Below are 25,887 nucleotides of genomic sequence, written 5' to 3'. Positions count from 1 at the left end.
TCCCCACCCAGCACCTGGAGAGGTGCCACTCCAGGAAGAGCCAGCCCCTAGCAGCCCTCAGTAGGGCCTGGTGTCACTGGCTGGCGGGACATGCAGCTGAGCACGTGGAAAGGAAGCTTGGGGCACTTGAGGCTCAGGTTCCAGCTGAACCCACCTCCTTCCTCCCTGCAGTGTAATATATTTTTGCTTTTTAATTTTCCTCTGTTCAGACTTCCTGCTGGTTGCCCTGAGGAGCCCACTGTCCCTCGCTCAAGGAGACCGCCTCCCTGCTCTTTGCCTCACGTAAGTCTGGAGGGAAAGAGGGAGCAGGTGGGCTAGGAGGGCTGTGCCTTGCCCTGCCTTGGGGCCTGACCCCTTGTAGAATAGAAGGTCCAGCCAGCTGGTTCCGGTGACTTGTTTGAGCTGGGGCGGGGCATGTGCCCTGTGAGCTGGGCATATCTGGCCCCAGGAGCATTGACTCAGGGCCAGGCCCGGGCCCAGGCAGAAAGGCACACTTTCTGGGACTGAGTTATGCGGGGGGAAGCAGGCCCTCCTGCCTGCATGGCCCCTGGTGGGGTGGGCCTGGTGCTGCACCCTACTCACAGGCTGGGATTCTCTGGGCAGAAGGGCGTTAGCAAGTATTCAGGGGGAGCTGTCTGTGTCCAGGCAATGCTGGGGAAGAGGAGGGGGCTCTGCTTACAGTTGTGTTGGGGGGTGATGTAGAGGAACAGAGATTCTAAGAGGAGCCTCTTATCCGAGGACCTCTGTCTTCTGGGGGGAGGAGGAAGCCCCTCCCCCCCCCCCACCTCCCCATATGTACACACGGACTCCTGAAAGCCCACTGTTCGGGCATTTTCCCTGGGAAAGAGCAGGTGAGATTGCGGGGGTGAGATGAGCTCCAGGCTCTTTTTCCTCTCCATCCTGAGTGGGCTTCTAGCCTGTATGTACCCCCTGAGCTGTTAGCTGTCCTGAGTGTAAGCTCTGGGCAGGGTATGGGAGCCAAAGAGGGCAGCTGCAGCTGGGAGCTTGGCTGGGCAAGGTGCCTGCCTCTGGTCTGCCCTCCACTGTCCCCCAGTGCCCTTCCCTTCTCTGAGCCTCAGTCGTCCCCGATGTGAAGTGGGGCCATTGAGGCCCGTGTCATTGGCCTTCTGGCCTGGGAGGACATGCTGGGCCTATACTGCAGTCAGAGAAAGTCACAGGTCCCTTTTGGTCACAATGACTAGAGACCCAGCAGTGCCATGGGCCTCGAGATAGTGCAGCTCAGCCAGACCCCTTCCGGCCTTTTCCTGACCGGGCATGGAGCACCCAGTCCCTGGAGGACTCCGCTGCCTGAGTTCCGGGGTGTTCAGGTGGCCTGGCTGACTGTCCCTCTCACCTCTGTCTCGTCACTGCCTAGCCCAGGGCCACCTGCCCAGTAGGCCCAGCAAATGCCATATGAGTGGATGAGTGGCTGCCAGAGCCTCCTTCCATCCCAGTCCTGTGGTTTATGTCTCTCCCTCGTTGCCTGTGTCCAGAATGAGTCAGCTGAGGCTGCTGCCATCCCGGCTTGGGGCACAGGCCTCGAGGCTCCTGGCCACGCATGGCGTCCAAAGGTTCAGCTGGTACAGCAGGTCGTCTGGGCCACCGGCCACCTTCCCAAGCAGCAAAGTTGGAGGCGGCTCCAGTTACATGGAGGAGATGTACTTCGCCTGGTTGGAAAACCCCCAGAGTGTCCACAAGGTTGGCACCCCAACCCTGCCCTCTGTGTAGGAGAGAAGGTCCTGGGGCTGGGCCGTGGAGAGGGGCTTGGGGAGAAGCAACTTGCCTGCTGTGTGACCCCGGGCAGGTTTCTTTGTCTCTCAGGTCTTCCCTCATCTTTGTGAAAGAGCTTGGTTCTCATATTGGGTGAGGAGAGTCCATTGCTGTCCTGTTGCTGGACCAGCCAGTGGGTAGTGGTCTGGCTTGAGAAGCCCTGATAATGCCCTGCTCAGTCACACCTGGTCTGAGACCTGTCCCTGCCCCCTTTGTCATGCAGTGCCGTCTCCAGATGGCCTCTTGTTATATAGTTAGGAGCATAAGTGTTTACATATATACTAAGCTGATAAAATAAGTACCCACTGATGGTAAAAAAAAAAAAAATCAAAATCAGATGCCAGGGCAAAAGTGAAAAGCGTAGCTGCTCTCTCTCCTTCACTCACATGCCTCAGAGGAAAGTAATATGTTCACATGATCCAAAAACAAAAAGTATTAAGTTCTACAGTGAAAAGCCTTCCTCCCATTCCATCCCCTATCTGCTCAGCTCCTACCTGTCTGTTCCCCAGTCTATTTTTAATTTCTTCTGTATCCATTCAGATAAACTTATTGCAAACATAACTCTGGATTCTCCCCCTTTACACAAAAAGTAACATGTAACATCCACTGTTTTGCCCCAGGCTTTTTTCACTCAGCATACATCTCCAAGATTTTCCATGTCAGTACCTCAAGAGCCTCATTTTTCTTTTTCCCAGCTGTATAGTATTCCACTGTCTGGATGGATGTTCCACATCCATCCCCAGGAACAGGCATCTGGTTCATTTCCAGTCTCTGGCTGTCATGACCGGTGCTGTACTGCATCATCTTGTACATTCATCCTCTTGCACGTGTGCAGCTAACTGTGGGATAAATTCCCCAAAGTGGAATTGTTGGGTTAGAGGGCATCTGTGTACCTGATTTTGATGGGTGTTGCCAAATTGCTTTCCACAGGGCTTTTACCACCTTATTCTCCCACCAGTACTGTATGAGGGGCGTAGAGGAAAGCACTTTTGTATGTGTTCTGCTAGAACATGGAGGTGCTGGTGCATGTGCCCATCTGCTTTTTGTTTCTGCATGAATAGTAGCAAAGCATACATCCTCTTCTGCTGTGTTCACTTTACAACATATCTTGGCAATATTCCACAGCCACAATAATAAATGCATCTTTTTAAAAAAAGACTACATAATTTTCCAGAATCTAAATTTACCATCATTTATTTAACCAGTTTCCTATTGATCACTGCTTAGATTGTTTTTACGTGGTCATTTTTATAAACTGTCCTGCAGGGAACATCCTTGTACATGTAGGCACACCTGTCCAAGTACATCTATAGAATAAATTGCTGGCAGTGGAATTCCTGGTTCAAAAGATACATGCATTGGAAATGTTGAGGGCCTGCCTGCCCTTACCCTCCACAGGGCTGCCTCCAACCCACAGTGTGTGAGGGCATGTTTCGCCTATGGATAGAAGCCTGTTTCATACCTAAAGCCCCTTGATCACAGCTTATAACCTCCCCCACCCACTACCAAGCTGGGTGCTGGAGAGATCCAGAATTTGGGTGGGGGCTCTGGGCTGATTGAGAAGGGTATTGTCAGCAGGGTCCTGGGAGGGCCCTGAGAGCTATGGTGATGAAGGAAGACTGATGTCCCCTAGGGCCCCAGCCTGGGCCAGCCCCCACTAATCCCAGGCCCTAACCTGGCTGTTTTCTTGCTTCTGCCCCTGCCCAGTCCTGGGACAGCTTCTTCCGGAAAGCCAGTGAGGAAGCCTCTTATGGCCCGGCTCAGCCCCGGCCCCTTTCTGTTGTCCCTGAGAGCAGGCCGGCAGTGTTGAGCCGGACCAAGACCAGTAAGCTGGTGGAGGACCACCTGGCTGTGCAGTCCCTGATCCGGGCCTACCAGGTGAGCGGCTGGGAGGGTACAGGCTCCTGGGGTGTGGCCAGGTGCTGACGGCAAGAAGACTAGCTCAGCTCCAGCGTCAGTTCAGAGAGCTCTTCTCCAAGTCCTCTCTTGGTGGCTCTGGCCCCTCCTCCTGCTCTTTGTCACATTACCATTCACATCACTTACCACCCCCTGTATTTTTTGTGTGAAGTGGTTTCTTTGTGGTCTTTCTCATGGAGTGTTATCTGTCTCCCACACCACTCTGCCCCAGAACCTGGAGAAGTACTTAGTGATCAGTTTCAGTGAGTGTTGAATGAAAGGTGAGTAGATTGCCCCTTGTTAATGTCTGTTTTCTCCTCTTGACTGAGCATTCCAAGAGGACAGGGGCTGATGTCCAGCAGGTGCTTAATTAGTGTTTGTGGAATGAATGAATAGTTCATTAAGCAGCTCTCCCCCATCAGCTGCTCTGTCCTGGAGACTTAGGCTCCCCTCTGCTGGGTTCCCAGGCTGGGCCCTTGCTATATCAAAGAGTCCTGATGATGTTTCCTATTCTTGGTCTTGACCGAACAGGACTAACTGGAGGGCTGTTCTGGGTGTTCACTCCATAAAAATGTAATCATTTGGGATCTGTCTGGGAATCCGTGGCAGGAGGTATTTCATAAGAGAAACTTGTCTTGAAGACATGCAGAAGGAAGGGTAGGGGCATCCTGGGGTCCTTGGCAGAGACTCCATGGGAGGGTGCAGCAAGCCGCTGCAGGAACTCTGGGGAGAGGGAGGCCTTAGCAAATGGAAATGGCGCCTTTCCTCTGAATGACGCACTCTGTGTGGGATGGCAGCTGCCCGCCCAGCTGTGCTGGGGCGGAAGAGGAAAGGTGCACAGGACTGGGCTCCCTCACTGGCCTCAGGACCCATGGATCGTGGGCCACCTGTGAGTAAACAGCAGTGATTGTAATTATGTTTTTCTTGGCTGGCTGAAAGAGGCAGAAAGTGATCTGACCGTTGACTTTGAAAAAGGACAAGGAACATAAAACTCTGTATGAAATACAGGGTAGCATTCACAGTACGGCCTGGGCCTTATCTTCTATATACAATCCCAGCTCTGCAGCAGCTCTTTGTTCTTTCACTGGCCAAGACCAAAGCACTAGGGTCCTTCCAGCAGGATGGTCTCTGGATTCAGGAATGTTACTCCGTACTTGCGTGATAAAAATCTGCCTGGTAGTGAGCACCTACTGGGTGGGCTGTAGCCCCTCACAGGTCACTTGGAGGCTGAGCTCTGGTTTGACTCATCTGCACATAGTACTGAAAAAAAACCCAGGCTGCTTCTTATGCATGTTTTCAAGCATATAATAGGTAGAAGAATTATGTAGTGAACCCCCATCAATACAGGGCCAGTCTTGATTCATCTTACCCACCTCTGGCTCCACCCATAGGCCACTGATTATTTTGAAGCAAATCCCAGACTTCATATCATTTCATTCATTGAACGTTTCAGCATGTATTTCCAGAGGTAAAGCCTCCTTTAAAAATATTCAAATAGGGCTTCCCTGGTGGCTCAGTGGTTAAGAATCCGCCTGCCAATGCAGGGGACACGGGTTTGAGCCCTGGTCCAGGAAGGTCCCACATGCCGCGGAGCAGCTAAGCCTGTGCGTCACAACTACTGAGCCCGCGTGCCTAGAGTCCATGCTCTGCAACAAGAGAAGCCACCGCAATGAGAAGCCCGTGCACCGCAGCGAAGAGTAGGCCCCACTCGCCACAACTAGATAAAGCCCGTGTGCAGCAAGGAAGACGCAATGCAGCCAAAAATAAATAAATAAAAATAAATAAATTTATAAAAAAAAAAAAAATTCAAATATACCATGATAGTATTATCACACCTAAAAATAGTAATAATCCTTAATGTCATCAAATACCCAGTTGGTATTCATGTTTGCCTGTTTGTCCTAGGATTTCTTTTTACTGCTTGTTTGAATCAGGATCCAAATAAAGCCACAGGTTGTGATATGTTGACATGGCTTTTCAGTCCCTTGTACTCTGCGGGTTCCTCTCGATTTCTTTTTGTGTTTCTTGCTTTGTGTGTGTGTGTGTGTGTGTGTGTGTATAAGAAACCAGTTTGTTTGTCCTATAGCGTTTTCTCGAGTCTGGATTTTGCTGATTGCATCCTCATGGTGTCACTTCATCTGTCCCTTTGTCCCATGTAATTTCTGTAAATTGGTAGTTAGATCTAAACGCTTGATCCAACATAGATTTGATTTTTTCTGTTGTTGCAAAATCAGCTTCCTGGTGGTGATGGGCACTTCATCAGTTAGCAGCTAAGGATAATTATTTCCTGGACACATTAAGTCATTGGGAGTGGTAATATTCTAATTCTTTCTTTCTTTGTTTATTACCTGAAATACTTCTATCGTGAGAACCTTCCCTTTGTCAGCTCTGTTTATCCTGAGGTACAAATTGTATAGGGAGGGCAGGATCAGTGCTTGATTTTTCCTTTTGTTGATGGATTTTCAAAATTATGACATGGTTTCCTAGCATCCTCCAAAGACGGCCAATAAAGGTTTTTCTTCTTTTTCATAGTGTGATATGAATGCATGAATTTAAACATATTTAATGAGTTTCAGTCTGCTATAGATATTATCCTTTTTGTTGCTCAAAATATGTCCTTATTCCCAGCCCCGGTAGTGTTTGAGCACCCCTTTGCTATCTGGTAGGACAAGATGCTTTGAGCTCATCTCGCACATTTCTGTCCAGCCAGTTCTCCAGGGAGTGAGGGAGTATTTACTGCTGTTGGTTTGGTCATGACTTCTGGGTTCTTTTGATGGTTAGAGCCAGGAAATATGTATTTTTTTAGAGATACCATACTTTATGGGTTTATACTGATGCTTCTATATACATCAAATGTAGGACTTAGTGTTTGTCCTTGACCTCATCAGTCTTATGTCACCATCTCCTTTTAAAGATACCAAAAATAGAGATTCTCAAAGACAGCAATACAATGACTTACTTGATTTTCCCACAATCCACACATGACAGTCTGAGAATACAATTCTAGTACTACCACTGCTGATTGGTACTATAAATGAATTTATGATCTTTTTATTCCTGCAGTTCTGTTTGTCTTTGGGGAATATTCTGTTAGTCAGTTGGAATAGTTCCTCTCTATGTAGTTATGCCACCAAATGGATGCATTAATTCATTTGTTTTGTCTTACTTTCAATTTTTAAAACTTAATTTTGTTTTATAGTGGTATAAAATATTTATAAGATTCCAAAGGCAAATGGTCAATGCAAGATATATTCTTAAAAGTCTAGCTTCTAGCCCTGCTGCTCTGCCCTATTTTGTCCTTTCCCCGTAGGTAATAATTTTCCTTATTTTATAGTTTTCTTATTTTACTGTATATTGTTCTAATGCATATATTTATTTGTAGACATGCAAATATATACAAATATATGCAAATGCATGTGTTTACTTTTCTCTTCCCTTTCTTAGATAATGGGTAGTTTACCACACGCACTTTTCTGTAATTTGCTTTTTTGCTTAATAATAGTTTGTGGAGATGACCTCATAGTAGCAGTTAGGAATTTTCCTCATTCCTTTTAGCAGCTCTGTAGTATCCCCTGTGTGGATTTCCCGTATCCATTTGCCAGTCTCCTGTTGATGGACATTTGGGAAGTTTTTAGAATTTTGCAATTACTAATAGTACCGTAGTAACTACTTTTGTGTGTGCATTCTTTCCTGTTTTTGAAAGCTGCATATTGTGCTTTTAAACAGAGTTGAGCTCCTGCCACCTTAGTGGCTATGGTGGGGCCTCCTAGGCAACTATTCAGTGGCTGGGTGCTGGAGATATGTGGACACTTGAAATTCTGAAGGGGGATTTGAGGGGCCAGGGCCCAGAATCTCAGTCTTGGTGAGGGTCTGTCCAGCTGCGTTCCAGCTCCGCCCCGACCCTTTCCCCTTCTCCAGATCCGTGGCCACCATGTGGCCCAACTGGACCCCCTGGGCATTCTGGATGCAGACCTGGACTCCTTTGTGCCCTCAGACTTAATCACCACCATTGATAAATTGGGTGAGTCGGTACCCTTTCCTGTTGCCCTGGCGACGCCAGAGCCAGCCGGTGCCTGTGCCCAGTGAGGGGCTCTGAGCCTACAGTGCCTCTGGGTCTTGGGTTTCAGCAAGCAGCCTGGGAGGCTTTCTTCTGACCCTTGCCCAGCTATGCATGGTGTCCCTGCAAGGGAGGTCTCCCCATCTTCCCTAGCTGGTGTGCCACGCTCAGCAAGCTTGAGACACCTGTCCAGGCCCACCCTTATGGCGGCAAGCTAGGCTCTGACTCATGCCCTGTGCCCTGCAGACAGAGGGCCTTTGAGCTTTAGGCTGGACATGGCGGGAGGGTCCTGGGGGCACTGTTGGGAGGTCTGGGGATACAGCTGGGCCCCACCTGGGCCTGACCTCCCTCTCTCCTCTCTGCTGCCGGGGCTCTGCCGTGTGTGCCTCCTAGCCTTCTACGACCTGCGGGAGGCTGACCTGGATAAGGAGTTCCAGCTGCCCACAACTACCTTTATTGGAGGCTCTGAAAACACCCTTTCTCTGCGGGAGATCATTCGGCGCCTGGAGGTGAGCACAGGCAGGAGTGTCGGGCACAGCCGATGAAGCTCTGTGGCGTGCGATAGAGGGAGGGAGGGCGCTGCCTTTTCTGTTCCAGATCCCGGGGCGGTCGGTCTTCTTCTTGGTTCCTCGTGGAGTGCTCCCCTTTCCCCCAGAACACATACTGCCAGCACATCGGTCTGGAGTTCATGTTCATCAATGATGTGGAGCAGTGTCAGTGGATCCGGCAGAAGTTCGAGACGCCTGGCGTGATGCAGTTCTCCAGCGAGGAGAAGCGGACCCTGCTGGCCCGGCTGGTGCGCTCTATGAGGTCAGGCTCCCAGCACCACCCCGGGCAGCCTGAGTGGCTGGGGGGCCTGCTCCAGGCCCTGGCTAAGAAGCTGGGAGGGTGCCTGGTAAGGGAAGGCAGGGCTGGATGGTGCTCCAGGAGAACATGACACCGAACGAGGGTGGAAGTGGCAGAAAGATGTCCCTGTGTGGAGTGAGCGTAGCAGCGCCTTCCTGCAGGTGGGGCGCTGCCTGGCTCTGCCCCTGAACTTCTCTGAAGCTGGGTCTGCCCAGGGCTGCGGGGGCCTGGAGGAGCCCCTGGCCCAGCTGCTAGGAGTAAAGTGGCTCCCTGAGCAGTGACGTGTGGGCTGGAATTTGAGTTGAGCCGTGAGGCATCTTTGGGGCATGAGGAGAGAGCCCCAGGGCATGTGTGTGCCGGAGGGCAGTGGGCTGGGAGCAGGGGAATGGCTAGTTGGAGCAGTGTGACTGGAAGGGGAGGAGAGGGTGGTAACTGGGAATGGATGGAGCCAGAGGTCTGTTTATGGTGGGAGGACCCTCAGCCTCCCCGCCCCCCCCCCCGCCCCGACCTATGCGCCTTGCTGGTAGGAGCATCATGGTGTCTGTGCCAGGTCCTGGACTGTGCAGAGGGAGGTGACTTGGCAGCTTCCTGTGTCCTGGCATCCTGCTCCGAGCCCTCGTGAACAGCCCCCAGGAGCCCAGCCTCTCCATCCTTCCCCATCTCTCCCCAAGCAGGTTTGAAGACTTCCTGGCCCGGAAGTGGTCCTCGGAGAAGCGGTTTGGCCTGGAGGGCTGTGAGGTCATGATTCCTGCCCTCAAGACCATCATCGACAAATCCAGCGAGATGGGGATCGAGAATGTCATCCTGGGGATGCCACACAGGTGGGCCCTTCTCCTCCCTGCCTCAGCTTTGTGCATTCTCCTTCAGGCCCAGCAAGCTGAGGTGGATAGGCTTTGAAAATCAGAGCAGGGGTGTTGGTGGGACCTGGGGATAGAGGCAAAGTGGTCTAGAAAGTTATCAGAGGCCCTGGGCCCTGGGCCATCACAGAAAGCACGTGGCCAAAGCCACATGGAACCAGGCTCTCGTAAACTCCGTTTCTCTCTCACCATGTTGCTGTTGTCCCCAGGAGTATTGAGGTTACAGAAGAGGGGTATATCATGCTACTTGAGGTTCCTGTGGACAAGGAGATGCGGAGGGGCACATCCCAGGGAAGTGAGGGCAGAGCCTGGGCAGGTGGCCTCAGGTTCGCATCCCCTGGTGGGAGGTCTCTGGAGGTGAGCCGAGGGTCTCTTTCCCTGGCTGCGAGCTGGCCACACATTTCCCTGTGACTTTGATAAAGACTTGGAAGGCTGGTCTGGCCACTGGGCAGTTACCTCTGAGGTGGAGCCTGTGGGCTAATGAGGAGTACAGCCAAGGTGGCCACGGGTCCTGCTGAATGGGCTGGAAGAGGACGTGCTGAGCAGTCTGGGGGGCAAAGCCCCTGCATTTCCTGTGCCTGTTTCCAGCTGCTCACAGGTGGGCCAGCCCCGGACTGCATCAGCACCAGGGGCATCAGGATGCAGTGTGAGGAGGGTCCCCACCCTGTGGGCTGGCCTCCTGGGAGCCCGAACTTTGCCACACAGCCTCCGCGCTCTGGGGGTCCCAGAAATGCCTGGTGTCTGGTCAGAGGGTCGTGCAGAGCTGGCCCCGTGGTCTGAGGAGGCATGGGCACATGTGGCTTCAGTAGAACCGTGGGAGAGGATGGTGCTGGGCCGTCAGGCAGCTCTGGGACTGGGTGGTGGTGCTGGGCAGGCTCCTGGCCTGAGGAGGGCTCCGGAGCAAGGGCTGCCCTCGGCCAGGCCTCCGTATTTGGGGAGGGGCCTTTGAGGCCGGAGTCTTTGCCCAGAGGGGCTGAGGATTGTTCATAGGGCTCCTGTGGTCCCACAGCCCTGCCGCCGCAGAGCAGGAGAGGGGCCCGCTGGAAGAGCGCTGCCCTTCTGTCACTGGGCCGTGTGGGGCTGGAGGTCAGGGTGTGAGCAGGCCTGGGGCTGGCGTCCACTGGTAGTGTATGGGGAGCGGGTTTGGAGTCATGTCCTGTGCCCCCATCAGGCTGGTGCCCACCCCTGAATAGATTGCCCCCGATGGGAAGTTCAGGCTGGACTGGAGAATCCCTGGGCCTGGCTGCTTTCCTCCCCCCGCCCCTCAGTCCTCACTCAGCTCCTCTGGACAGGTCCTCTGGTGACTCCTGATCTTAGGGGCAGTCCAGTCCCCTCTTCCCTATGCTTATCACTTCCACATCACTGGGCTGGGGTGGGGAGCCATGTGTGAGCAGCTGTGATTCGTTAGCAGCTTGGGGTCAAGGTGCTGGGTTGGGCTCAGCTTTTGGTTGGGGAGAGGGGTGAGTAGACACCCTGCCATGAGGCTGGGTGGCTCCCTGCTCGCGAGGGCCTCCTGAGTCTGAGTTGTAGGGGGGGATGCCTGCCTGCCCAGGGGGGCCGTCCAGCTGGATCCACTCACACGTCTTGTAGATTGAGGCGGGATGAGAGGGCGGGGCCTTCCAGCCCCCATGCTAATTCTGATAGGTCCCAGGTGGGCAGGGAGCATGGTAAGAGCCCTGCCCCCTCTGGCTCCAGGGGCAGGCTGAATGTGCTGGCCAACGTCATCCGCAAGGACCTGGAGCAGATCTTCTGCCAGTTTGACCCCAAGCTGGAGGCGGCGGATGAGGTGGGTGCCAGGCCAGGCCCCAGAGCCTCTGGAGAGCTGGGTATTTGGGAGGTGGACTGGAGAGGGCCTGGGCCAGGAGCTTGCAGGCTCAGACAGACCTTGAGGTGGACGGACATGCAGAAGAGTGGGAGAGAGGCTGGGGGTGTCTCTCTGAGGCCCCTAAGGTGTTTTGGAGCCAAGTGCTATGATCTCCAACAGCTGGGAGAGCCCTCAGGTAATCTGGGCTAACCTCCCTCTTTCCAGCTAGGGGGACTGAGGCCCAGAGAGGTGTGCAGGGAAGTGCCTGAAGTTATTCAGTTCAGCTCATGTGGCCATACCTCTGTGCCCAGGGTCCTGTCTACCTGCCCTGAAGGGCTGCCTCACTCACTTGTTTGACCAGCACAGCGTTGGGAGGTCAGGACGGTTTCCTGTGCCCACCGATGAGCAGAGAGAACATTCTTCTGCCCTCACCCCCTTCCTGGCACGTATACGTGTCATGTATGCCTCACACCCCACGCCTCTGCCCATGCTGGGCCCTCAGCCAGATGGCCTTCCTCTCTTCTGCTCTCTGCCTGTTTCCCAGCCCTGCCCGTCTTCCCTTCTAGTGACTTTCCTGGTCCTCCAGGCAGCAATCCTGTCTCTCCCTCCTCTGTGCCTCCTTTCCCAGCAGATCCGTCTCTACTCTGGCCTTCTCCATCGCGCGCACGTGCGTGCGTGTGTGTGTGTGTGTGTGTCTGTTTTCCCTTCCAGGCTGGTAGCAGGGTGATGGCAGGGACCTCATTCCCGAAGCCCCAGGACTCAGCACAGGTGCATGGTTTGTTAAAATGAACCACATTAAATGACTGCTCCAAAATCATCTAGCACATTAGGCCAGAGCAGGACTAGAATCCACATCTGCTGGCTCCCAATCCAGAATCTTCCCGCCATCATGTTCATTTTGCTCAAGCACCTTCATCTCTCTGAGCCTCAGTTTGCTCTTCTGTAAAATGGGGATAAAACTTCCTGCCCCCAGAATGGTTGTGAGGAATCAGAGACGACATGTGAGTAAACTGTAAAACCTGGCCAAAGGACACTTTAAACAAATTTACTTTTTTTTTAATAGAAAAAGAAATGTGAGCATCGTTTGAAGAAAAGATTACACAATGAGAGTGTTTCCCTTCTGAGACCCCTTTCCTGCTCCCCATAGGCTCTGCTGTGTTCAGTTTTTGTGTTAAAGTGTGTACTTCCAGAAATGTTCCATGCAGTGCAAACACACGTATGTGTCCAGTACAGCTTTACTTGTAAAAAGCCAGGGGAGCAGCTCGTGATGCCGCTGGCCACCTTGCTGTTTTCACTTAACGAGCTGTCACTGTTTCAGAGCTGCACACAGAGCTCCCCGAGCTTCGAGTGCCCCTCCGGTTTCTGCTGTCTCCCGTTGATGAGCATTAGGTGGTGGAATGAGTGTCTTTGCACACATGTGTGCGTGCAGTTTTAGATGGTGTCCGAGAAATGCAGTGGCTGGAGCTGAGGAGGTAGGACTGAATTGCCCTCCAAAGAGCTTGCAGACAGCAGCGAGCCCACACGCTGTATGCGAGGGTCCCAGGCCTTACTCTGTCCAACCTTTCCATCTTTGCCAATGTGATAGGTCCAAAAGTCACTGCATTTGAACATATTTCTCTGTTTCGAATTTGAGCGTCTTTTCACATGTTTAAGTCATGGGTGCCTTTTTCTGTAAATTCCTTTTCCTGGCTTTTACTCATTTTTCTATGGGTTTTTTGGGCTTTATCTCACTGATTTGTAAAGGTGCCTTATGTATTGAAGGAGTTAGCCCTTTGCCTGCATTTGTCTGATAAATATTTTCCCAGCTTGATTTTTTTCCCCTAATACTGTGCGTGGATCTTCTTCCCCCATGGCAAGTATATTAGATTTTAGCTGTCTTATCCTTTATGGCTTCTGAGGTTTGTACATTGTTTAGGAAGACATTCCCTACTCCAAGATCATAAAGTATGTCATGTTTTCGCCTGATACTATGGCTTTGTCTGTTGCGTGTACATTTTTGGTTACTTTGGTGTAAGGAGTTAGGTACGGGTCCTGCTCCAGTGTGTGCCCAGAGGCCTAGCCCGTGGTCTCAATGCCAGTTAAGAGCCGCCCTTCATTTCTGTGCCTTCTCTGCTGCTGGCCGGCCCCTTCCTACGGGTGCCTTACCCCTTCCCCACTCTGCCATCATTAATGCGGAGAGCATGGTTGTTGATAATGTGGAGGGGCTCCGATAAGGGAGCCAAGGCCCAGGGAACCTGCCTCCCTTTCTTAGGCCAGCCTGGAGGGCAAGCAGGGCATTGTGCTGGGTTTGGGGGAAGGATGCAGGTGTGAGTCAGGGACAAAACAGCCTTCCCAGGGAGCAGAATCCAGGGAATGTCCCAGCGCCACTGTAAGCTTGCATGTCTGGGATGGGGTGGGGGGGAGGTTCATCACGGGCCACCTCAACCTTCAGGGCTCTGGAGATGTCAAATATCACCTCGGCATGTACCACGAGAGGATCAACCGAGTCACAAACAGGAATATCACTCTGTCGCTCGTGGCCAACCCCTCCCACCTGGAAGCTGTGGACCCCGTGGTGCAGGGGAAGACGAAGGCAGAGCAGTTCTACCGCGGGGATGCTCAGGGCAAGAAGGTGAGCTTGCCTGGGCCCTGAGGTCCTGGGTTCTGAGGGGTGAGCTCCGAGGGGTAGGCTCTGAATCTCTGAAGTCCAGGAGCAGGGCTGGGCTGCGTGGGCTGGGGCATGGGGGCCCCTCCTGGCTTATATCCTGCCCTGCAGGTCATGTCCATCCTGGTCCATGGGGACGCCGCCTTCGCTGGCCAGGGTGTGGTCTATGAGACCTTCCACCTGAGTGACCTGCCCTCTTACACCACCAACGGTACCGTGCACGTCGTCGTCAACAACCAGGTGAGGGCCTGGGCTGTGTGCTGGGCCCTGTCAGTGTCATCCATCCCTGAATCCAGGCAGCACTTTGAGGGGAGGAGTGAGGCGGTTCTGGGTTTAACCCCCCTGCTCTGCTACTTACCAGAGTGTGACTTCAGGCAAGATGCCTGATCTCTCAGCCTCGGTTTCCTGGTCTGTGGAACTGGGAGGTGTATACATCTGTCTGTGTCTGTCTCTGTCTCTGTGTCTCCCTGTCCTTCCCTCTGCAGCCCCCTCCCCCCATATTATATATGTGAGAAAGCAGTAAGGACAGAAGAAGATGGGTATAACCAGCACCTAGCACCGAGGCTGGACATGCAACTAGATGCTGCCTTGAGCTCCATGTGACCCAGGCAGTCTTAGAACACAACTCTCACAGCCTTTGCTTTTAAAAAAGGTAGCTGTGGTTAATAACAGCTCTTCTTCTGAGCCTGTAAAGCCCTGGGTTGACTACCTTATTCGCATATTAAGTCATTTAACCTTCACAGTATAACCCTGTGAGGTAGGAATTTAATGAGCCCTTTTAATCGATGAGGAAACAGGCTTTGGGAATTAAGTACCTGGCCCAAGGTTGTACAGTTAGTAACTGGTGAGGCTGGGTTTTACCCCAACTTGCGCTCCCCACTCCCACTGTGTAAAAATGATTGCAGGAGAAAGAGCAGGCACAGTTCCCCTGGTGTTACTGCCGTCCCCGTGGGACCCGCTGCTCTGTCTGATTTCGAGGTCATCCACTGTTACCCCCGTCATGTCCCCTGCACCTCCTGAGCACACCCGATGGACCTCGAGGCAAAGGCGCCCCTCCCCTGGCCCCCTGGCCCTCTGGTCTCCCAGGCGGCGGCTGCTGTCTAGCTCTCAGTGCCTCCTGCTTCTGCAGATTGGCTTCACCACGGACCCCAGGATGGCCCGCTCCTCACCATACCCCACCGACGTGGCCCGTGTGGTCAACGCGCCCATCTTCCATGTGAATGCAGACGACCCAGAGGCCGTGATATATGTGTGCAGTGTGGCGGCCGAGTGGAGGAACACCTTCAATAAAGACGTCGTGGTGGACCTGGTAGGTCTGGGGGACTGAGGTGGAGGTGCTCGGACTGTCCCTGCCGTGGCACGTGCGCCGGGTCTGCAACATCTTTGGTCGTCGGGGCTGAGCGGCAGGTTTCGAACCGCTGAGCACCATCTCTGCGGAGGCCTGGGGGTGGGGCGTTTGGTGATGGGTCATAGTGGGGGCTGGTGAGGCCTCACGGGATGTGGCCTGCCAGATGTGCCCCAGCTGTGCAGTGATTGTGCCAGCCACACCGCCTGGGCGCGGGGACCCACCCTCTGTCCCTGCAGGTCTGTTACCGCCGGCGTGGCCATAACGAGATGGACGAGCCCATGTTCACGCAGCCGCTCATGTACAAGCAGATCCACAGGCAGGTGCCTGTGCTGAAGAAGTATGCAGACAAGCTCATCGCCGAGGGCGCAGTGACCCTGCAGGAATTCGAGGTGGGCCCCGTCAGTGCCTGGGATCAGCCTTGCTGGAGCTGAGACCCTGAGGCAGTTGCTGATGTCACCAGCCCAGTGCTGGGCACTGGCGATTTATAGAAGAAGCCAGTATGGTCCTTGTCCCCAGTAGCCCCCAGGTATCAAGGGGGCAGAGGACCAAAGACGTGTACAGCCTGTGGGATGCAGTGAACGCTGCAACGCATGGAAGCCCATCCTCCGGCCAGAGTCCAGGAAGGCTTCCTGTAGGAGGTAGCCCTGAGCCGGGTTTGTCCCTGTAGTTATCTGTGGATGTGCTTGTCCTCCCGCCTTCAGGGAGCTCTCAGGGCAGGGACTATGAGTCTTTCCTGCATTCCCCGAAGTCCCTTGCTGAGTGGAATCACCTGAACTCTTTCCAGGATCCCCCTGCACTCTGGGACTTTTATCTCTGGCCTTAAGGTCCCTGTGGGCCAGTGGGCAGACATTTCCTCTAGAACGTGGTGAGAGGGACCAGGGTTTATGAGTCTGGGTTGACTCAGCCTCTGGCTGCCCAGGGCATCGCTGCCTGAATCCAGGCCTTCACCCTGATTTCAGGAAGAAATCGCCAAATATGACCGGATCTGTGAGGAGGCGTTTGGCAGGTCCAAGGATAAAAAGATCCTGCATATAAAGCACTGGCTGGACTCCCCGTGGCCTGGTGAGTGAGCAGCGTGTGGCTGAGAGTGATTTGCCTGGGCCCTGGGCTCTGGCACTGGGACCAGGACTGGAGCGATCCTGAATGAGGGCAGTTGCTGCCCAGCCCAGAGGCTGCGGGCTTTGTCCCTGAGACCTCTGAGGCTGTGTGGGGCTGATTCCTGCAGGTGGGGTAGGCGGGAGTAGAGGGAGATAGCGTCGCCCTCAGGACACACGTGATGAGCTGCTTCCGGGAAAGGGCTGTGGGTCAGGGAGGGTGGACGGCAAAGAGGAGTGGGCCCTGGGGGAGGGGTGCTCAGCGGGCCTCTCTGGGGCGGAGCTAGATGGCTGTGACCCTGGGTCCAGGGAGGGGCCTCGCAGGCGCCGGAGGGGAGGATGTTGGGTGGGTGCTGTCAGCTGTCCCAGTTCCCCAGGATGGGCTCAGGGTTTGAGTGCCGCTGGGGTTAAGGGAGAGGTGGGCCCCTGAGTCCTGGGGAGACAGCCTGGCCAGGGGAGCTGAGGCCCCACTGCCACACACAAGTCACAGAGCCTCTGCCCTCTCAGGCTTCTTCACTGTGGACGGGGAGCCCAAGAGCATGACATGCCCAGCCACGGGTATTCCAGAGGACATGCTGACCCACATTGGTGAAGTGGCCAGCTCTGTGCCCCTGGAGGACTTTAAGATCCACACGGGTGAGGTTGCTCTGCAGGCTCCAGCATGGGCCACTGTCCCAGACGTCGTGCCCCAAGGGAGATGGCATCAGGAGTCAGGGAGGCCTGGCCCTCATCTTGACTTGGTCTTGGGTAGATCAGCGGAGCCCTCAGTGCCTCCTTTGTGCCCCATGAGGTGCCTGTGTTAACAGCTCCTCTCAGGGTGAGCAGATGTGGGTACCACGCTCCCAGCTGGGTGCTGGTGACCAGGCTTCTGTGGGGCATCTTGTGTTTTCCCAGTGCCTTTGCCGGGGGCATCCCTGCATCAGGCAGAAGGAGAGCAGGGAAAGAAGGGCTTCCCATGGAGGGGGCGGCTGGGCCTAGAATGTTGGGCGGAAAGAGTGCTGGGCTGGGTGGATGACAGAGGGCGACCCTGGGCTAGTAGGTGGTCACTGGCTGCGCCTCTTGGCCACGATGGTGGCCATCGTGGCCTCTGCTCAGGCAGCCTGGAGGGCCCCCGCGATGGTAGTGGGGCCCCTGTGCACCCTCTGAGCAGCCTGTGGGCGTTCCAAGAGGATTCCTCCACATGTGCGTGGAGGCCCAGGTGTCTTGGGGCACCGGCTCTGTGCAGTCACACGGGGTCTGTGTGGGTGTAGGGCTGATGGGAGCCCAGCCTGGGCCGGGTGCCTGGGCTCAGATCCAAGCACCTTCATAGCTATGTGATCGTGAGTAAATGACTTCCTTCTTCTGAGCCTGTCTTCTCATCTAGGGGTGGGGGAAGTTGGCACCTCTCCCGTGGGCTTGTGAGAAATGTCCCTGAATCAACGAATGCAGCGTATGCATGTGGCGGATGCTCGCCTAATGGTGCCTGCTCCTTCCTGAAGGGAGGGAGGCTGGTGGGGATGCGGGCTCAGGCCGGCCCGGTGTGTTGGCTGGAGTAGTGATGCTGGAGGAGGGGCCTCCTGCGTCCTGCCGGGGCCCTGCTCGGTGGGAGGGGTGTACACGGAGTGTATACACACCCGGCCCAGGTCCCAGGGACTACGGCTGTCCCAGATGGGGTGGCCAAGCCCCTGTGGCCCTCAGGCTGGCCCTCCCCTCCCGCAGGCCTCTCTCGCATCCTGCGGGGCCGTGCGGACATGACCAGGAAGAGGACAGTGGACTGGGCGCTGGCAGAGTACATGGCCTTTGGCTCCCTGCTCAAGGAAGGCATCCATGTGCGGCTCAGTGGGCAGGACGTGGAGAGGGGCACATTCAGGTGAGGGTGGGGGGCTCTGGGCCCTAGGCCCTACGGGCATTAGCCTTGTGCCTGGGGGGAGCTGAGAGCTCAGCTGTGCTGGGGATCTCTCACAGTCGGCCCAGGGCCTCTGGAGTGGAGTGGCCCTTCCTTCTCTTCCTAGACCTTGTCTGGGAAGCCAAGGAGGTGTTCTCAGGTAACTCCATCAGCACGCTAGCCCCCACCCTTGGGCCAAGCTGTCTGAGGGCTGCTAGGCCTCCTCTCTGTCCCCACGGGGCCAGCGTGCAGAGCTGACTGCTTGGCCCAAGCTGTTGGTTGATGTCAGGCCTTGTGGTTATCTATGGTCCTCAAGATCCTTTGTTTCTCTTCTGTGAACTACTGTCAAGCCAGCTCCCCGCCACCATCTTGCTTGTTCGCAGTTGGGTTTTGAGTCCAGATGAGGGACTTTACACTTGCCGGTTGTCCTCATTACGTTTCCTCTGTTTGGGACCCCAGATGTTTGGGATCTCAACTCTGTCTCTGCTATGTTAGTGAGTCCTGGAGGTGTGGCTTCCAGTATTCGACAGGCCATCTTTCCCACGTCCCACTCCCTCATCACTGCTGGCCCTGCTCCAACCAGGGTACAGAGGGCCACTCCACTGCACCCTGAGTTGGCATGTCAGTCCTCACAAGGCTTGGGGTTTGGCCAGGGGGGCCCCCCTTATGCACAGGAATTCCTGCCTCCTGTAAACCTGGACAGGGCAGGTGAAGGTGGTAAAGGGGCTGGCAGGATGGGCAGGGAGATGGTGCCCCTGGGGTGTGGCCTCCTAGGGTCTCAGGCTCCACCCAGCATTTGGGAGGTCGGCAAGGCAGGTCTCATCGGATCCCTCCTTAGGTGAGAAGCTGAGACTCTCATGCCTGTGCTCCAAGACCCCCAGGGCATGTGTGAGGGCACCAGCGGGAGGGGAGGCTGCCCGGAGGAGGGACCAGATCGCTCTGGCTTTCCACGGCCTTCTTGGTGTCGCCATCCTGTGGGACTTTGCCTGGTGTCCTGCTCAGTCCGCCCGCCACCCATCCCTTCCTGGTCTGTGTCTCTGCAGTCACCGGCACCACGTTCTCCATGACCAGGAAGTTGACCGGAGGACGTGCGTCCCCATGAACCACCTCTGGCCTGACCAGGCCCCCTACACTGTGTGCAACAGCTCCCTCTCGGAGTACGGAGTTCTGGGTGGGTCAGAACTCTGCCTGCAGGACGGGCGGGCCCTGAGATGCTTGGGGACCAGAGAGGGTCTTGCACCTCAGGGTGTCTGTTTTTGTTGTTTTGACCGTGGTCTGGGGCTGGGAGGGGCCGAAGAGGCTCAGAGGCCCCTGGGTGGACCTGAGTCCTCGGACAGCCCTGAGGGACAGTGGTTGGGCTGCCCCCACCTGAGGCCACATCAGAGATGAGGTCCTGTCCCATCTGGCCCCTCAGAGAGCCCAGATGGTGGGGGGGGGGCACTCTGGCCTGGGTGGGAGCTCTGGATACCAGAGCCTGTCCCTGGGCAACAGTGGGCCCAGACAGAAAACCCCATCGAGTCCACTGAGTGCTGCTGCCACTGACCGGCCCTGAGCCTGGCCTGGCCACCTCCACGTTCCTGACCTCTGTCTTGCCCTCTGTGCCACCACACCCAGCAGCCCCGTCTCGAGGCCCCTCCCTAGACTCTGGGCTCCCCAGACTGCCCCCCTGCACTCTCCCTTGGCTTGACCTTTAGCTGGCCTGCTTCCTCCCTCCCCGCTTCCTCCCAGAAGCGGGAACCCCCCGAGACTGGACACCGCTTCCGGGGAGCTGCCTCTGGGGCTGTTCCTGCCCATTCCCCTCAGCAGACCCGCCATAATTGGGGGGCCCCTTGGCAGATGGGCCCTGCCGCCTCCCCAGGGTGTCTTTGGAGTTGACTCCTGGCCTACATAAGGCTGAAGCTGGCTGTACTTGAGGTCAGGGCTGAGAGTGGCATCTCTGGGTGTGTTGTCGGCGGCCAGGAAGGGAGATCCTGGCCTTTGGGCGCCAAGGAGTCCCCGGGCGCTTCTGTCCTGCTGGGAGGGACGGGCGGGGCAGGCGGCACGTGGGAGGAAGGGCTGGGTCTGGCCGGAGCCACCACCACTTGGGGACCGCATGTGGTAGGCTCTGCCTCGGCGTCTCCCGTTTAGGCTTCGAGCTGGGCTACGCCATGGCCAGCCCCAACGCCCTGGTCCTCTGGGAGGCGCAGTTTGGTGACTTCCACAACACGGCCCAGTGCATCATCGACCAGTTCATCAGCACGGGCCAGGCCAAGTGGGTTCGGCACAATGGCGTCGTGCTTCTGCTGCCCCACGGCATGGAGGGCATGGTGAGGGCCGCGGGGGCGGGCCCTGGCCGGCCTGGGAGAGGGCGGCTAGACCCTTGGCCACTTGCAGAGTTGAGGGGGGGTATGTGCCTCCCAGTGCCCCGGAACCACATGGGTCTGCAGGGTGGGGCCTGCGTGGGTCTGTGTCACCGCTGCTGAAGTTGGCGACACTACTGTTCTAGCAGTAGACGGAACGGACATGCCTGAGTGCCTGCTTTGTGCCGGGCTCTGTTTAAAACCTTCTCTGCGTGTTAACTCCTCCAGTCCTTACAACAACTTAAGGAGGTGGGACCTGTTCCCACTTTCCAGATGAGGAAACTGGGGCACAGAGAGGTGGAGTAGCTTGCCTAAGGTCACACAGCTAGTAGCTGGAATTTGAACCTATGCTGTCGGGGGAACCACATGTGGGGGAGAAGGAGGATGTGCAGGCCCTCGGGGAAGGGAGGAGCAGAGCATCAGGAGATGCCACCCTGGTGGGTGTGTAGCCTGACCAGGTGGAGTGTGGGCAGGGCTGTGCTGGCTGCAGTGGATGGCCACAAGGACCCGCTCAGCTTGGACTGCTCGTGCGGTCAGGGATTGATCAGTACTGCTCAGAGTCAGGTCTCCCTGTGCCGTGCACTTTACACGCCGTGTATAATCCTGTGGCATCCTCACAGCTGGACCAGGCAGTCAGTTCTGTTCCCGTTTCATGTGCGAGGGAGAAGGCCTGTGACTGCCCACGGTCTTCCAGCTGTAAGGGTGGCTGGCATCTCACTGGGTGGAGCTTGAGTCAGGCTGGTTGCGGAGGGTTGGGCTGGCCTGGCTGGTGCCTGTGGCCATGAGTCCTTGGGGCATCCCCACTACAGGAGGAGCAGGTCACCCCGTCCCACGAAGAGCCAGCTTGGAGGGCAGTGCGGGGGTTCTTGCTGCTCTTATGGAGCAGAGCAGCCACGTGGGCAAGGGTAGGCGTAGCAGTCAGACCTGGGTTTGAATCTGTCCCTTTCTGGCTGAGTGACCTTGAGGTTGTTTCTTAATCTCTTTGTCCCTGGCCTTCTTCATCTCCATCACAGGGCTGCTTTCACAAGATGAGAGAATAATCTGTGTGGGGTCCGCAGAGCTATGTCTGGCACACCACGGGCACATAGTAAACAGTCACTGCTGTAGGTCAGAACGTTCTAGAGAAGAGCGTCTTGGCCTTTTTGCTTTTTCCTTCTGCCCCACATGTTCACACATGGTGGCTCTGGCCGGACCCTCATCTGAGGGTACCTCCCTACTCTTGTCCCACATTCCTGGCGCTTTCCTGTGGTTGAGACTCCAGAGTGAGGGCATCTCCTCCAAGAAGCCCTTTAGACTCTCCCCCAAGCCCAGGGTCCCCGTCCTGTGTGACAGATCCCCAATCCCCCCCAAACTCCGGCCAGCCTGGGCCATCTGGCATTTGCTTCCAGGGCCCGGAGCACTCCTCAGCCAGGCCCGAGAGGTTCCTGCAGATGAGCAATGACGACTCGGACGCCTACCCCGTGAGTGTTGCCCGCCCTCCCCCAGGACAGGACTGCACGCTGCTGTGCCCAGCAAGGCCAGGGTGTGGATGCCACAGGCAGGCCACCTCCCAGCCGCGCCCTGCCCCTCCAGGCGTTCACCCAGGACTTCGAGGTGAGGCAGCTCTATGACTGCAACTGGATAGTGGTCAACTGCTCCACGCCGGCCAGCTACTTCCACGTGCTGCGCCGCCAGATCCTGCTGCCCTTCCGCAAGCCGGTGAGCCACCCGCCCTGGTCGTCACCGTGACCGTACAGGGGCCAAGTGCAGGGCACCCTGGCCAAGCAGGGGCGGCTGGCAGCCGGGCACGTGTTTCCCTTCCAGCTGATCATCTTCACACCCAAATCTCTGCTGAGGCACCCAGAGGCCAAGTCCAGCTTTGACCAAATGGTATCTGGTATGTGCCTGGGCGTGTTGGGGAGGCGGCTGATGGGGGACCTGGTGGCCCATGTGTGGCCTCTGCTCCCGGGACTCTTCCGTTCTTGCCTCTGTCTGTGGCTCTGTTGGCCCTGCAGCAGCTTCTGGCACGATCCCCACCAGCAGCTGGGTTGGGAGGTTGGTGCAGCGGCCAGATGGCTGAACCCACTTGTGTCACTTAACGCAGAGCACCAGGGCCAGAGGAGTGCACTGGGGCCCCGCAGCCTCCCAGCAGGGCCGGCCTGGCTGCGCCGGAAGAGCTTAGAGGCAGGACGCCTGGTAGAGGTCTGCTAGTTCATGGGACACTGAGTATCAGTCACTCATCCGTTGTTTTCTCTCATGAGCCAGACAGACATTTCTGGCCCTGGTGAGCCAGCGCCCCCTCCAAGAGCTCTCAGCCTCATTTAGCTGGGAGTCAGAGGTCAGATAAAGCACCCGAAGGACCAGGTTTTGGAATTGAGACGTGACCCAGTGGAGGATCAGGGAGGAGCAGGTGTGGGGCCCTGAGGCTTGGCAGAGCAGAGCTGTCTGGGAAAATGGTCCTGGGTTGTAGGCGGAGGGGCAGGGGCTGGCCAGGAGGACCTCAGTGGCGTGGACAGGTGCTTGTTCTTCACGTGTGTGTGTGTGGGCATCCCCTCAGATGTGGCTGGTGGCTGAGCCAGCAGGGCAGCGCTCTGGCATTGGGCTGGACCGCCTGGGCTGAGTGCCTAGTACTGGTGGGCCCTGGCAGCCAGTGACCGTCTCTGCCTCAGTGTCCTCATCCGGGTTGCAGGGACTCTACAGTACCTTCCTCAGAGGTTTTTGTAGTACTTTTAGTTTGGCGGCTGGCACGTGGCATGAGCTCAGGAAGGAAAAATGGATGGGACTTGGGGATGGAGGTTGAGCTCTGGGGCTGAGAGAGGGAGGACTGTGCAAGGTTCGCCTTCCAGCTTGGTGACTGGGTGCATTGAGTGTGCCTGGGAGGTAGGCATGGCTGGATGGGGAGCAGGTTTGGGACAGTGACGCTGTCAGGAGGGGATGTGGCATCACCTCTGTCCCCTTCAGGGGCTCTCCCCATCATCCCCAACCCTCCCCCCCCGCCCCGCCCCATCACCTTATTGTTGATGCTCCCAAGGCTCTGCCCTTGGCTCCAGCCGCTGTCTCCACCCCTGTCCCTATGACGTCTCAGAGTGTCCTCTGTCCCCTGCTCCATTGTTTGGCTCAAGAGGTTCCTATTGCAGCCACAGATCTAAATCTGGGGCTTGTCTTAGTGGCCAGGGAGAGCCTGGAGGTGCCAGGGATGTGGACCTGATTCCCAAGCTGCTCTGGCCCCTCTGGGAGCAGACGCCCCTGCCATGCCCTGTTGGTCCGCAGGGACCAGCTTCCAGAGGGTGATTCCTGAGGACGGGGCTGCGGCGCAGGCTCCTGGGCAGGTGCGGCGGCTCATCTTCTGCACGGGAAAGGTGTACTATGACCTGGTGAAGGAGCGGAGCAGCCAGGGCCTGGACCAGCACGTGGCCATCACACGCCTGGAGCAGGTGCGCCCGAGCCCCTCAACTGCTCAGAGTGACGAGCAAGGTCATATCGCCAGCCCCCTGGCTCTGGGCAGTGTGCCAGGGCTGGGGCCAGTGAGGGAAGCGGTGGCTGCTCTCCTGGGGGCCTGGCCGTGCGCGTGCCCCCCTCCCCCTAGCTATTCCCTTCTTTCTCCCTGTCTGTCCCAGATCTCTCCATTCCCCTTTGACCTGATCAAGCGAGAGGCAGAGAAGTACCCAGGCGCAGAGCTGGTGTGGTGCCAGGAGGAGCACAAGAACATGGGCTACTACGACTACATCAGCCCGCGCTTCATGACCATCCTGGGCCGAGCACGGCCCATATGGTACAAGGCTGGGTGCAAGGGGTTGCCCGCCATTTACCCCGCACGTCTGCCAGGCCTGAGGCTCTGGGGGCTTGAGGCCCCATCCTGGCTCTGCCTACCCCATTTGCTGTGTGACCCAGCACTGGCCGCTGCCCTTCTCTGGGCTGCATTGGAAACTGAGGAGTTGGGCCCCATAGTCCTTGCTGGCTCTGTGACTGTCAGTGACAGATCAGCTTCCCCATCAGGGATCCTCTCTAATATGGCCTTATGGAGGGGAAACCTTTGTGTTTGTTCTGCAGCCAGAACTGAACTAGAGAACCTCCTGCGTGCCTCAAATCTCCTACCTTTGATCTTAGGCCAGTGACTTGGCCCCTTGGAACCTCAGGCTCTTGGTTTCTGCAGCTGGATTAGGCCCGGTGCAGTCCTGGGGTAGCAGCAGGGCCAGGCTCAGCCCTCCCCTTAGCTTGACTCTCCTCCCCCAGGTATGTTGGCCGAGACCCAGCAGCTGCACCAGCCACAGGAAACAGGAACACTCACCTGGTGTCTCTGAAGAAGTTTCTGGATACTGCCTTCAATCTCCAGGCCTTTGAGGGCAAGACATTTTAGAGCCTGCCTGGGTCTTGCTGTGGGGTTGTTGAGGACACCGGGGACATTAGGGGCTGGCTGGCTCTTCTGCCCAGGAGAGGGACTGTCAGGGGCCCCAAGATAAAACATACCCATGCAGTGATTGAGGCCAAAGAGTAGGTACCGCTGGCTTCGGTATTATGCCACCTTGGGCCTTTGTGTTTATTTCAGAATCTCTTACGGCTGAGAAAGCCAGAGGGGTCTGATGGACGGGCTGTAGTTGTAGAGTGTTTCCCCAGCCTCCCGGGTCTCTCTGGAGTGTTTGTGTGGCTTCTCCGTCTGTGTTGTTCATGCCTCTGCAGACAGCCAGCCACCCAGGAGCCCGTGTCTCTGGTCTCTTTCTCCCAGCCTGGTAGATTTGACTGCTGCTCACCTTGTCCTTGTTCGTCTGTGGATTCAAGAACTGTTCTCTTTTGTGCTCTTAGAAATAGAGATTTTAGCAATAACAACCAGGTGAAGCAAAACCATGCCAGCTGATTTATACGTGCTCTGTTTTATGGGGTGTGTCATAATAAAATATGTCAGCTTCTGTGTGAAATACAGCCAAGGCTCACATGTACCAAAGTAGAAAACCAAATAACAGAGAAATTAGAAAATGCTTAAGGCAGACTTCCTGTTGTCACTTCATGTTGTAAAGTTGGGGGAAGAGACAGATGGTTTAGAGACGGTAAGGGATGGGGAGAAAGAAAAACGAAACCTGTAGGGGATAAATATCTGCCTCCTGTGGCCAGATTTTCCTTTGAGCACCAGGCGATGTTTGCAGATCTGTCGGCATTGCCAGTCTTTAGCCTTTCGTTGGTTTTGCTTCCCTGCAAAGATGCTGGGGAAGCAGCAGCACAGGAGGGATGTTTTGCTTTCTGCAAATCATTTATTCCCTGCTCCCCTTCTCAGAGCACTTCCTCTGTGCTAGACGCTGGGACCCAGGGTGAAAGAAACGTGTGTCTTGGAGCCCAGCAGGGGAGATGGGTAAACAGTTTACAGTTGGCCCTCCATATCCCTCCCGTGGGGGGTTCC

General features: G+C 56.0%; 1 protein-coding gene across 1 annotated transcript; it reads left to right on the top strand.

The window, feature by feature from the left end:
* The first annotated feature begins 214 nt into the window (after positions 1-214).
* On the top strand, positions 215-24,855 carry OGDHL (oxoglutarate dehydrogenase L). The gene is made up of 23 exons (XM_068548941.1): positions 215-282; positions 1,494-1,698; positions 3,478-3,648; positions 7,585-7,687; positions 8,117-8,232; positions 8,379-8,533; positions 9,244-9,390; positions 11,122-11,212; positions 13,662-13,841; positions 13,986-14,114; positions 15,004-15,183; positions 15,459-15,611; positions 16,182-16,284; positions 16,824-16,952; positions 18,015-18,165; positions 19,224-19,351; positions 20,308-20,486; positions 21,908-21,979; positions 22,092-22,217; positions 22,323-22,395; positions 23,769-23,932; positions 24,116-24,270; positions 24,732-24,855. The coding sequence occupies exons 2-23, from the start codon at positions 1,495-1,497 to the stop codon at positions 24,853-24,855; spliced, it is 3,033 nt and encodes a 1,010-aa protein (XP_068405042.1). The 5' UTR covers positions 215-282; position 1,494.
* Positions 24,856-25,887: the final 1,032 nt, after the last annotated feature.

This window comes from Eschrichtius robustus, chromosome 7, assembly GCF_028021215.1.
Source record: "Eschrichtius robustus isolate mEscRob2 chromosome 7, mEscRob2.pri, whole genome shotgun sequence".
Lineage (NCBI taxonomy): Eukaryota > Metazoa > Chordata > Mammalia > Artiodactyla > Eschrichtiidae > Eschrichtius > Eschrichtius robustus.
Note: the sequence above shows the minus strand (reverse complement) of the source record. Positions and strands in the feature narration are given on the sequence as shown.

Bases quoted from the DNA above. Each gene is read 5' to 3' on its own strand.
- OGDHL (XM_068548941.1), top strand. From the start codon at position 1,495: ATGAGTCAGCTGAGGCTGCTGCCATCCCGGCTTGGGGCACAGGCCTCG. The intron at 11,213-13,661 runs GTGGGTGCCAGG...CTCAACCTTCAG, and splicing joins AGCTGGAGGCGGCGGATGAG to GGCTCTGGAGATGTCAAATA. The intron at 19,352-20,307 runs GTGGGTCAGAAC...TCTCCCGTTTAG, and splicing joins CTCGGAGTACGGAGTTCTGG to GCTTCGAGCTGGGCTACGCC.